Consider the following 12,005-nt stretch of genomic DNA (forward strand, 5'->3'; position numbering starts at 1 on the left):
CGCCAGATATGGTAAGTCTAATTACCCCTGTCATGGGCTATGTGAGTGCGGTGGTATTGTTGCAGAATCAACAATGGTCTCCCAATGGCCTTTCTCTGCGTGTCAAGCTAGATAATGACTTCGGTTCCCTCATCTTGCCACTTGCAGCAAGGCAACCTGCAGCGGCCCGTTCATAAGTACAGATCAGGCAAACGAGGTATTGGTTGCTGTTCTCCCTCGGCTGGCACGCCGCGCGAAAATCGACAGGTCGTATGATAACGGCAGGTCGAGAGAAAGGATCAACCAAAGAGGGTCTAAAGTGCGCATCAGCCGCGAGAAACATTTCAATGCAACTCGGCGGCCCATTGCCAGCATCTATGCGACATGGAGACCTCCTTCGTGCGGACCTCTACCACTAGGACTCCCCTGTATCCACGCTTTGCATGTTCTGCGCCTGGCCGAGCTTCTTAATTTTCTTTTGGTTGTGGACACATCAAGCGGTGAAGAGATGAATCTTTCGGAGCCTGGTTCAAGGGTTATCTTTGTTTGGCCTTTGAAGTTCTAGTGCTCCAAGTGTGGATCATTCTCATTATCGCTGAGGCCTGTCGAAATATGTTTTTGGTGATACGGAGGTCCTCCGGCTGTGGGTGCATTTGCGCAATAAACCCTTGCATTCCAAGATTCCTTCTGTGGAAAGAATAGGTTATATCAGCAAGGTGGCTCACTCACTGTCTGCCCATGCCAACGATAACACCTTTAGCCAACAGAGTTTTGCAGACCATTCTTTGGTGAAGCGAGTAAACTCTTGTGTACAGTTGCACGGTCAGCTTAAGGGCCCGTTTCGCGAAGGGGGTCCCGTGCCCACGTCCTCGGTATCAGTATGGCTGCCATTGGATTGCGCACTCAGAGGCTTTTTGTGTGACTATGATCTTTCTTTTTCCTTCTTTTTCGGAAATGCTGTAACGCACATGATGGGCTATCGCCCCTCGGCATTCTCTTCGCCTGGTGATCACAGCTGCCAGCGTTTGGGTAGGACAGCCTCACCATCGGCATAAGACGGTTCACAGCTGTTGGATGCCACCCTCCACAGCGGATATAGTCTTAATCCATATACGGGGTCTGCAGAAGTCCCGACAGCCGGGTGCCTGACTTTTGAGATGGTGGGAAGGTTATATCAAGCCGGAAACGGGTCCGCAATTGGCTCTACAAGAGCTGCATCTGCATGGAGTTGATTGTGGTTGACTGCAATCATGTATGAACATGCGGCAGTCCAGCCCCTCCACTTGAAGTGGAACGTGTGCCATCGAGCAAAGCATGGAACCATAGAATAAGATGGCGATGTGGCAATCAAAGGCTTCACAACTAGCCAATTCCATGTTTGCCCACTGGGAGCATTTTCATGTCCCAGATCAGTAACACGCCACCGTGGTCCAAGCACACATTGGCCATCGAAGTTTCAAATCCAATGTGCGAGTGTCGTCAAGAGGCAGAAAAGCCAGCCTTGTACTGTTTTGCCCAGATGCCGGCAGGCCCCAGTCGACTTCCGCACTGGACCCTTGTCTTTGTTCCTATGATCAATGGTAAGGATGGAACCCCCATGGTAAGCCCGCTGTACTATAATCCTGCTTGGCTCAACGCAAACAACAAGTCAGAGCCCCAGGGCGTGAGGATCGGCACTGGAAGCTTCAAGGGAGTATTTATTTGCCGGTGCATGTCTCGCCTGTCCACCAGATCATCTCCGCAATCTTCGAGAAGCCCCTTGACGTTTGCAAGGCCGCTAGATGCAAGGCCATCATGGCGAATACCTTTTGGGACTGACATCCTGGTACCATGGTGGCTCTTATACGTCGGACTAGGGCCATGCTTTAGGTACCACATGCTTCTCCAATGATCGATAGTAGTCTGAAATTCTTTTTTCGATAAAGGAGCCCAATTCATCTTGCTATTATATTTTGGGCATTCATTAGCATATCTGTACTTCTCAGATATCGGGCCCGAAAGTCAATTCAGAAAACGATGGAAGCCGAGTAAGACTGCCAAAGATCCTATACGTAGAGGTTTTGCTAAGTTCCCACGCAAAGAGATGGAACCGTGCCTCTAGACGAGACTTTTACTGAGATAGTCGAGCATTGTGGACGCACTTACCAGCATTACTCTCTGAAGAACGATACTTATTTTGCGCCGATCGATGAGGTAGGGGCGAAGACGCTTCCAGTGTCACAATCGTCAGCAGAAAGTAACATATCTTGACAGGATGAAATCTCGCGTCTTGAGGTGATGCATGGAGTCCTCAGCGGTCTCTTCGACAGACGTCTTATATTCCCCCCTATCAGATCTCCACGAAGAGTACTTGATTGCGGTTGCGGTACTGGAGATTGGGCGATGGAAGTCGCTACACAATACCCTGATTCAGAGGTACGTTCTTTGCGGATTTCTAGCGGGCCTTTTCTTTGGTGAACGGTTGATGTATACCGTTTTGAAAAGGGAGAGAAGTTCGGTGTCGTTTTCACACCAACATCTAACTGTTGAGAACTGGCTTGTGTCCTGCCATTGTTTCTGCCTCTGCGGAACACAAGTTGGCGTTTGATCTCGCAAGGCATGAACTCTGTGGCCCAACTCCTATGTTATCGAGTATAGGAGGCCAAAATGAGAAAAAAAAGTCTCTGGCTGATTGGTTATATTGTGCAGGTTCTTGGCATCGATATAAGTCCGCACATGATACCAGAAAACCCTCCCGACAATATGGAGCTTCAGGTTGATGACTTGAACGGGAGGTAAGCCATTTGGCATTTGCTCGTTAAATGATTACTGACGAAAACTGATCGCAGATTCACATTCAAGCCCAACCACTTTGATTTAGTTCACAGTCAGATGTTAGCAGGAGGAATCCATGCAAATCGTTGGAGAAGTTATCTTCGAGATATCTTCCGCGTCTTGAAGCCTGGCGGCTGGTGTCAAATGGTCGAGATATACTTCAATGCCCAATCTGATAATGGTACATTGACACCCGGTAAGTTGGATATCTTCCTTGGCTTAGTGGGCTATTCGTTTTGACCATGCCAGGTAGACCATGCTTTATCGCAGTGGTCAAGACAATATCTGGAAAGTCAAGAACCACACCACGACCCGCGGGCACCATTGCAAATGGCGAGCTGGATGAGAAGTGCGGGCTTTACCGAAGTCGAATCGAGACTCATGACATTACCGATGTGTGGTTGGTCGAGCAGTATGATGGAATGATGTTTTATTCGTGTTTCGAAGCTGATCGACGAGCAGTTCCCCGAGATTACGAGATTGGTGTGTCGAATAGGGATAACGTGAGTCAGCTGTTGTCTTCGTTGGCTCTGTACCCCTTCACACAAATGCTTGGGTATGTTGATCGGGGTCTTTTGACGGATATCGTGTCACTAAACCTTGGATAGGATGTCTTTCACCGATTTCCAACTTCTAGTAGCTCAAGCGAGGAGCGAAGCAAGCAACCCGGCTTTCAAGGTAAGCTTCGAATTTCTTCTGTTGTGAGACCGCCTTTTTGGTTAGCGATCTAATTTGGATGATTTGATGGTTATAGGCATACTTTCCGCTGTAAGTTGGTCATATTATTAGGCAGTTGTCCTCGATTCTAACAAGTGACATGACAGTTATGTTTGTATTGGCAAAAAACCGCGTCGATAGGAGGTTACACTGCCATGTTGTTGAAACAGAGTTTTGTTGGCTGGTAAGGCAAGTGGCAGTTGCGCGCCGTCAAGTGGATAATCGAGGAAGGTTGGATTGAAATCCATAGAATGATGACAAACAAGGCAAGAGCACACAAATTCTGGTGGGAATTTGAGGGCAGGTGCCTGGGAATGGAAAGTGCAGGTCCTCAGACAAAAGAAGGGGCAGAATCAACTCCTTAACTCCCAATGGCCCATCCCTTGTTGTCAATGAATGCCTAAGGAGTGACTCGACGTAAACGACTGGTGAATGGACACTCGGTACCGACAGTTTGGGACCGATGTGTAAGAGACTTGTTACTTACGGCCGCAACCTTGGCTCTTGGTCAGAGGCCCTGCAATGCTAGCACATAAGTGGAAGATGGGAGAAGAAACAGCCTGACTTCAACATCTAGGAATAAAGAGACGTTCACTTGGCGTAGGAGCTTCTCCCCTAAGCTTGACATACCAACAAAAACTTGGATATATCTAGTAACCAACGCTCATTTGGTTGCAAGGTCGGTACTCATTTCCCGGTCGATTCCTCTGTCTGAACTGCCGATGTATTCATCTCCACCGACAACGCAACCAGGATGAAAGATCTAGATGACTTACTGGGTAGCTCCAAAGTAGGAAGTGGCCATTCCCATTTCAAATACCTATTTTCCAGTTATAGCATCTTCTGATCGATTGGGGCTTTTCTGAAGATTATCAATCATATTAGATCTACGTTAACAATTGAGCAACCGACGTTAAAGCCGCTCCTTGGTCTGTTCCTCGTCCACCAGAGCTAGTGTGCAATCCTACACGCCCAACTTGGTGAAATGAAATGTAATATCGACGGGATCATCCCCGATCCTTGCTCAAGCATTAGGCGAGTAGGTACAGTGTACCGTGGAACGATCAGGTGATTTAGCGCCATCTCAGGCTGTGTTAAACAGAAAGAAGCTATACTTGCGAGAGCTTTCGCCCGGAGCAGAGAGGCAGGCAAATGTAATATTGACCAAATTATTGTTGATATTACTGGTCGAGATATTCCAACGAACACATCACTTAAAGCTCCATCTAAGGATAATCAATGCAGCTTGGAAATGTGCTCCCTACCTACGTATCCATGTACATCCAACACCCGGGAATATGGCCAACGGCCAACGGCCTTGGATATATTAAAACGTCTCAGGTAGTCCAGTCAAGCCCTGTCATGCATTCAATCACTCCCAGATTTGGCAGAAACCGGGCCGGATCACAGATTCGGGGATTTTAGCCAAGGTTCCCTAGCAGTCCGGGGTCCTGCACTGGCACATGCCCTGAAGCTCATCATTCCCGCCAATCACAGTCATCAATCGGGGCCATAAGCCGTTGGGAAATTTCAAGCTTCCATCTCGTCCGATTTCAGCTCCAGCTCTTCGGACGAAACCATATATTACCAAAGAACCTCTTCACGCCCTCCAACATCTTAACCGCTATCCCGGTATAAACTTCCAAGATGGCTTCAAGACACTCCATGCAACTTTTCCGAGCTGTGCGCACATCTCAGTCCACTATTCGCCAGCCCGTCAACCGAATCTCTGCCTGCCGTTTCTACGCGACATCTACCGAAGATGCGCCCGCTCCTCTGCTCTCCAAGCTCAAGGCCGATCTCAAGACTGCTATGCGCGCCAAGGACACCCCCCGTCTGACCGTCATCCGAGCTATCATGTCCGCCAACCTCAATGCTTCCAAGACATCAACCCCCATCAAGACCGATGTTCAGCTCGTCGCATTGATCCGCAAGATCCAAAAGGGTGCTCAGGATGCTGCCGCCGAGGCCAAGGCCGCCAACCGCGATGATCTCGTTCAGAAGGAGGAGGACCAGATCAAGGTGCTAAACGAGTACATTACCAACAGCGGTGTTGAGAGCTTGACTGAGGCTCAACTCAAGGCTATGGTACAGGGTGCTGTTGAGGCTTCCAAGGCTGCTGGTGTTCAGGCCAAGTCCATCATGGGAGATGTCATGAAGCGATTGTCCGGTGCCCTCGAGGGTAAGGATGTTGACAAGAAGGAGTTGTCCAAGATGGTCAAGGAACTTACCGGTTAAGCTGGTTGATGCATATATATGCATGGTGTAAAATATGTATACTATCGTATAAACCAGCGTCACGATTGTCATGAAACCAATCAGATACCCGCTGGTTGCACGAATCAATGATTTGGGTATTTCAACTCACACTTACTGGAATGGACTTTCTCGAGACAAGCTCAATAAGTAAATTATGAATATGAGGAAACAAAGCATTAGAAGTACGCATCTCTTTAATCCTGTTCAACATCCTTGGGTTCTGCTTCATAGTGAGGCTTTACCGAGTGACTCCACTCAATCGAGGTGATATTTGGAATAGTGTAAGTGACTCACAACAACCAAGCGGTCACAATATCTTTCCTATTTCTACTCTTCATTGTTCCGTTCTCTCTTCAGCATTGTCGACTCCATCTTTCCGGCCACATAACTCTCGAAATTGAATATACTTTACAATGACTTCCCGTCAGAACATCAGTTCCGGCTCTGCCTTTGAAGAGCAAATCGGATACTCACGAGCTGTCGTGACTGGCGACTGGGTCTTCGTCAGCGGTACTACTGGGTGATTGCATATTTCCCCTCTGTTCAATGACAAGCAGGACATGTTAACATATGTTAGCTATGATTACGCAACCGGAAAGATATCAGCCGACGTTACTGAACAGGCCGACCAGACCATGATCAATATCGCAACTGCCCTCGAGTCCGCTGGTGCTTCGGTATCTGATGTTGTTCGTGTTAAATACATTCTTCCTGATCGAGTTGACTTTCCCAAGACTTGGCCAGTACTGAAGAAGTGGTTTGGGGAGGTTCGTCCTGCTGCAACCATGGTGCAGTCCGCATTGATGAAGGATGAGATGAAGATTGAGATTGAAGTCACTGCTAGAATAGGATGCGGTAAACAGGACAAACAGGCCACTGTCGGAACCTCAAGGGGTGTGTCTAACTGAAGCTCTCTTTAGTTGCGGACTTTTGGGTTCTTTTGTAGCTGGTGAATCAGACTAACAGCAGGTCTTTTGTATTTACATAAATAAATTCCAACTTTTCTTCTAGTGTGCCAAAGGGGCAATCAGACTTCCCGCAGCAAACGCAGTAGTCATTGTGGCCAGACTTGACGTCGACATCAAAGACAAGCCGCTAACGCCATGCCCAGAAGTGCACCCTCCTGCTAATCTTGAGCCTACGACCATCATAAACCCTCCGATTCCAGCAAGCCAAGGGTCAACCTCAACGATATCTATGGGCACAAAAGAAGGGAAGGTCTTGGTGAGAGCCCAAGCACCAGCTGCCATACCTGTAGCAAACAGGGTGTTTTGTCGGCTACTGGGCCAAGAATCACCCCGTGTAAGCCACCAGAAATGGTTACCAAATTCTTCATAAGAGCCCGAGATACCCAACATAGAGCGACGGGTGAGAATGGAAAAAAGCTGCGAAAATCCGATGAACAGACCACTGCCTGCTGAGAAGAGCGACCAGTCCGAGCCAGCAGTGTATGCGACTGAAGCTGCGATTGCATTAAAGCAGACAGATTCGAATATGGCGGTAGTTGTGTCTTTGGAAAGACCGAGATTCTCGTCAAGAGTGACTGTCTGGGGTTTCACATCTGCCTTTTCCCTTTGAGCCTTGGCTGCCTGCGCGACATAACCAGTATATGCGATACCACCAACAACAGCTCCTCCAAGAGCATAGAAACCAGTCCGTAGACCAGCTCCGATCTGTGCGAATAATGTCCCAGGACAAGATCCTGAAAGAGCCATACCAGCTCCAAGCAGAAATCCACCTATGACGTTACCGTCATACTGTCCAAATAAACCGATTGGAGAAGAGCTTCTAGGCTTGAGCTTGATGTAGCCAAAATGCTCAGCAATTCTATATATGATTCTTTTTGGCAATATGTTAGCAATTGTTTGGTCGTTGAATGAGCCACGAGGTTACTCACGCGCTGCTTGCAACGGCACCAAGAGAGGTTTGCAGCAGATGCCAATCCTGGAACTTGAATTGATCGATGATTGTTGAGGGTAAATACGCGCCTCCTGCTATTGTAGAGGCGCCATATACGGCGCCTGATAGTAGCGCGACCATTTGGAAATTCTCCTGGTATCTAAGCGGTTTAGGGGTGGATGTTTGTTTGATGATTGTGACGATGACTATCTACGTTACTATCTATCAGGGACGCCGGTTTTCGGAGTGCTGGTCAGCGTCAAAGTACAACACTTCTTTATATGTGAGATGGTACAATTTCGAAGACAAATTAGACCATCCAAACCGTCGAGCAAATATTTTTACTTAATTAAATAACAACAGATTGTGTTTCTTAGGTATGTATTGATTTATTTATCTCCCTCATGCTAGATACGCTGTGTGTAGCTAGAAGGAGAATTGCTGCCAGTGAGAGATTGTGCCAGTGAGTGATACAACATGCTTCTAATCACGCACCTATCTATGAAAGGGAATATACAACAATCTCGCCCCTTGCTTCGAAGATTGCGTCGATGAAGTCATTATGGCAGTACTAGAAGACCTACTTATACTGGCGCCTCAGGGGGCTAGGGTCGTCAGGTCGGATAGTGCAGCAATATATATTAGATATCTTAGCTATAATTGAGGTTAGCTTAATACTTTATTTGCTTAGGCTTAAATAACTTACTTAATTGCTTATTTATTTTTTTATATAAAGGTCTTATTAGTCGAGGATAAAGACTGTATTATTATGATTTTTACTGCAATTTTATTATCTAGTTAAACCTTATTAATTATGCGGCCTTATAGCCTTATTGAATTTTATATTATTATTCTTTATTATTGCATTAAAGGGGTTATTCTATTAAAGCTGCTGCTCTCTTTGGAGATGAAAAGCACTGCTAAATTATACAATAATCTCAGTCACCGACAGTGGGAAATATGTCGGCAAGTAAATGTCTGCTTTACTTATCCTTTGAACATCAATACGATACTTACGCTCCGTAGTCTCGTACAGGGTAAGCTGTTTGTCGATGATAAGAAGCGATTGACGCTGGATATGAATGCTATATGTTATTTCAAAGACTCAATTGACTTAAGATGCTGATGGAATAGATAGAAACTCAAATTTTCGACATATAAATTTCTTTTCCTTTGCTAATTGTATGGTTATTTCTGCTCATAGCCCCCTGGTTAGACCGTGTATGCTTGGATAATGTTTCACCACACATGAAAACAATAGAGTAGCCGTATCCCAAGAAAAGAACAATGTGGTTTTAGGAATTGTAAATGGATCTGTTAGCCCAGACACTATACATTATTAATCAAAGCCATGATTTCCAAGCTCTTGCATCATCGAGCTCGCGTGTTCATATGGCTAGATTCAACAACCGAGGTCTATGCTGCGGGGCCATGGCTATTCAATGGCTATCTCGTACATACTTTCCAACTACAACTACCTCTTTCGCAATAGCCAACATTAAAGCAGCCTCGGGAAATCATCACAAGCAGAAATTTTCTTCTCATATAATATCAAATTCCAAGTCAATTGGTAGTTCCACATCAACAATTATGCCTCGAGCCCTCACCCTACAGCACATCGAAGGCGCAAAGCCAGGCAAGGTTTACTATCCGTCAGAACAGCTACTCTTATAAACTAAATACAGTTACTAATTCAGTATACAGACTTCAAATCAAGGATGTGCCCAAACCAACACCGGGCCCAAATGAGGTTCTAGTTAACCTTTCGGCGGCTGCGCTCAACCATCGTGATCTCTTCATGCGCCGTCATCTCTACCCAGCCATCTCATTCACCAACCCCATCCTGGCAGACGGCTATGGTACTGTCGTTGCTCTCGGACCCGATGTAAACCGACAGGAACTCCTCAACAAGCCTGTCATTCTCACACCGATGCGCGGCTGGGACTCGGATCCTGCCGCCCCAGAGGATAGCCGCAAGTTTGCAGTCACTGGTGGCTCTAAGCTCACCGAAGTCGGCACCGCTCAGGACTACATTGTTGTATCAGAAGAAGAGGTTGAACTCGCACCCGAGCACCTCACACCCGCCGAGGGTGCAGCTCTGCCTCTTGTTGGTCTCACAGGCTGGCGCGCGCTTGTTACCAAGAGCAACGCTGCCTTCCCCGGCGCAAATGTGCTTCTGACAGGCATCGGCGGCGGTGTCGCGCTGCAAGTACTCCAGTTCGCTGTAGCAAAGGGCTGCAATGTATTCGTTACATCTGGTGACGAAGCAAAGATCGCAAAGGCCAAGGAGATGGGCGCACGGGGCGGAGTTATTTACAAGAACGAGGCCTGGGATAAAGAGCTTCGAGCACAACTGCCAGCTGACCGGCCATATATCGATGCTGTCATTGACGGCGCAGGTGGCGAGATCGTGAGCAAAACTGTGCGGTTGCTCAAGGCCGGCGGAGTGATTGTTCAGTATGGCATGACTGTTTCTCCAAAGATGGACTGGCTTATGTCTGCGAACCTGCAGAACATCGAGCTGAAGGGATCCACAATGGGATCTCGCAAGGAGTTCCGGGATATGGTGGCGTTTGTCAACGATAAAAAGATCAGGCCTATCGTCAGCAGAACGGTCAAGGGATTGGACAACATTCAGGGTATCGATGATCTTTTCCAAGATATGGACAAGGGCAGGCAGTTTGGAAAATTGGTGATTGAGTGGGATTCCGGCAATGACGCACCCTCAAAGTTGTAAACGAACGATTGACAAATCTCATGTAATGCCTTAACACAAATATTAGAGATAACTGGTCGAAAGAAATTTGTCTCAGTTATTAACCCTTAAATAGATACAAGAACGCCAAGTCATTTTTCAGGGTATCATACACCTCGAGAGCTTGTACATGAGATTGGCGCAACTCACACCAGTTGCCCATCCACGCAACATACAGTGCTGAAAGCTCCCCTTGTTTACTCTACCGTCTTCTTGCGCTTCTTCTTGGGACGGCTCTCCTCCGGCGCAATGAAGTCGGCCTCGCGCTCTTTGGCCTTCTCCTCCTTTCGCTTGTTCTGCTTCTCCCTGCGCTCCTCCTGAGCAGCACGCTCCTTGCCAACCTTGCCCAAAAAGTACTCGCCAGACTCGATTTGTTTGTCGACCTTGCTCTTCTCGGGAGCCGGAGGGAATGGTGTATAGACCTTCTTGGCCTTGTCGTTGACCTTGTGAGGAACGCGTCTCTGGCTAAGAGCCTTGCTCTTGAAATTGGGCAGGAAGCGATCCCAGCTCTCGTTAGCAAGCTTGGGGTCCTTTGCAAGCTCTTGTTTTATCATAGCTTCCTTGATGTGGTAGATGGGGTGAATGTTGACCATGCAGTCCTCCACAACTCGTCGAATCTCCTTCAGTCCCTTGTACGGACCCATGGCAGAAACTGTGTTTCCATGGACCAAAATATATGTTTTCGTCAAAAGTTCAAGAGTCCTTTTAAGTGATTAGCTAAACTTGATAACAATGAGGATTCCAGATTCTATCTTACTTGAGAGTTGCTCCATTATGTCCAAGAAGTCTCTGACGTCGTTTGACAAACTTCTGTGCTGAGCCCACCAGGTTGCGAATCTTGATAATATCGCAAGCAATACCATCCTCAAGAATCTTCAAGGCTTGAGGTGCAGGGACACTTCTTGCCAGCAACTTGATCAAGTCTCTGGCCTTGAGGATCGCTGATGGATCTGAGGTTTTCAAACTTGTTTTCACCGTCATGGCACCTTCAACCAAGTCAAGGGTACAAGCGATGCCGAGCTTCTCAAGGGCTCTGGTGACTAGAGGCCATGACTCTTTCAACGCACTCTCACGATAACGTGGAAACAAGACTTGAAAACTCGACTCTTCAGTAAATGGACCAGCGAGGTTGTCTTTGGGGGTGAAGGGTTCTATTCGCCACTTGTCGATATCTTCGGTGTCCCATGGCTTCGCAACGTTGTGTGTGGAAGGCATCGTCGTTGGCGTGTATTTGCTTGTAGGAGAGAAGCCGGCTGAGTATCGAGTGCAAGTCCCGGGTTGTCTTGGATGAGCTGAGCGCTGTCAAGGTTGTTGCGCAAAGCCGCTTGTATGAGGGAAGACAGCTGAGTGTCGAGGATGGGACTCCCAGACTCTATTGTGTAAGCAAAGCGCAGTCAAAGTTGTTATTCAAAGCCGCCCACAAAGAAAGAAGACAGCTAGGTATCGAGAAGGAGGCTCTTGAGTGCTCTTGTATGAGCTGAGCGTAGTTGAGAGCTGTTGCGCAAACCCGCGTGTAGGAAAATAAGAGTTGGTGAAGGATGCGACTCTCAAGTTTTTTTTTTGAGCTGAGTGCAGTTGAGAG

At 47.4% G+C, this 12,005-nt stretch overlaps 7 protein-coding genes across 7 annotated transcripts, besides 1 other annotated feature; 4 read left to right on the forward strand and 3 right to left on the reverse strand.

Moving 5' to 3' along the window:
• Positions 1-1,498: 1,498 nt before the first annotated feature.
• FPSE_02556 (uncharacterized protein) lies at positions 1,499-3,565 on the forward strand (the record flags this gene model as incomplete). Its single annotated transcript, XM_009255675.1, has 8 exons — positions 1,499-1,579; positions 1,965-2,006; positions 2,233-2,394; positions 2,668-2,753; positions 2,808-2,989; positions 3,043-3,349; positions 3,402-3,471; positions 3,548-3,565. 8 exons carry the CDS (start codon positions 1,499-1,501, stop codon positions 3,563-3,565), a joined length of 948 nt encoding a protein of 315 aa, XP_009253950.1.
• Positions 3,566-5,157: 1,592 nt separating this feature from the next.
• FPSE_02557 (uncharacterized protein) lies at positions 5,158-5,748 on the forward strand (the record flags this gene model as incomplete). The annotated part of the gene is made up of 1 exon (XM_009255676.1): positions 5,158-5,748. One exon carries the CDS (start codon positions 5,158-5,160, stop codon positions 5,746-5,748), a length of 591 nt encoding a protein of 196 aa, XP_009253951.1.
• A 434-nt stretch (positions 5,749-6,182) lies between these two features.
• On the forward strand, positions 6,183-6,677 carry FPSE_02558 (uncharacterized protein; the record flags this gene model as incomplete). The annotated part of the gene is made up of 2 exons (XM_009255677.1): positions 6,183-6,289; positions 6,347-6,677. 2 exons carry the CDS (start codon positions 6,183-6,185, stop codon positions 6,675-6,677), a joined length of 438 nt encoding a protein of 145 aa, XP_009253952.1.
• A 99-nt stretch (positions 6,678-6,776) lies between these two features.
• Positions 6,777-7,809, reverse strand: FPSE_02559 (uncharacterized protein; the record flags this gene model as incomplete). Its single annotated transcript, XM_009255678.1, has 2 exons — positions 6,777-7,596; positions 7,667-7,809. 2 exons carry the CDS (start codon positions 7,807-7,809, stop codon positions 6,777-6,779), a joined length of 963 nt encoding a protein of 320 aa, XP_009253953.1.
• Positions 7,810-8,318: 509 nt separating this feature from the next.
• FPSE_02560 (uncharacterized protein) lies at positions 8,319-9,021 on the reverse strand (the record flags this gene model as incomplete). Its single annotated transcript, XM_061988431.1, has 4 exons — positions 8,319-8,322; positions 8,375-8,381; positions 8,686-8,740; positions 9,004-9,021. 4 exons carry the CDS (start codon positions 9,019-9,021, stop codon positions 8,319-8,321), a joined length of 84 nt encoding a protein of 27 aa, XP_061844455.1.
• Positions 8,383-8,403: a repeat region.
• Positions 9,022-9,258: 237 nt separating the features above from the next.
• On the forward strand, positions 9,259-10,405 carry FPSE_02561 (uncharacterized protein; the record flags this gene model as incomplete). Its single annotated transcript, XM_009255680.1, has 2 exons — positions 9,259-9,320; positions 9,373-10,405. 2 exons carry the CDS (start codon positions 9,259-9,261, stop codon positions 10,403-10,405), a joined length of 1,095 nt encoding a protein of 364 aa, XP_009253955.1.
• Positions 10,406-10,620: 215 nt separating this feature from the next.
• On the reverse strand, positions 10,621-11,638 carry FPSE_02562 (uncharacterized protein; the record flags this gene model as incomplete). The annotated part of the gene is made up of 2 exons (XM_009255681.1): positions 10,621-11,125; positions 11,181-11,638. 2 exons carry the CDS (start codon positions 11,636-11,638, stop codon positions 10,621-10,623), a joined length of 963 nt encoding a protein of 320 aa, XP_009253956.1.
• Between the last annotated feature and the right edge of the window lie 367 nt (positions 11,639-12,005).

Source organism: Fusarium pseudograminearum, chromosome 3 (genome assembly GCF_000303195.2).
Source record: "Fusarium pseudograminearum CS3096 chromosome 3, whole genome shotgun sequence".
In the NCBI taxonomy this organism is placed as follows: Eukaryota; Fungi; Ascomycota; class Sordariomycetes; order Hypocreales; family Nectriaceae; genus Fusarium; species Fusarium pseudograminearum.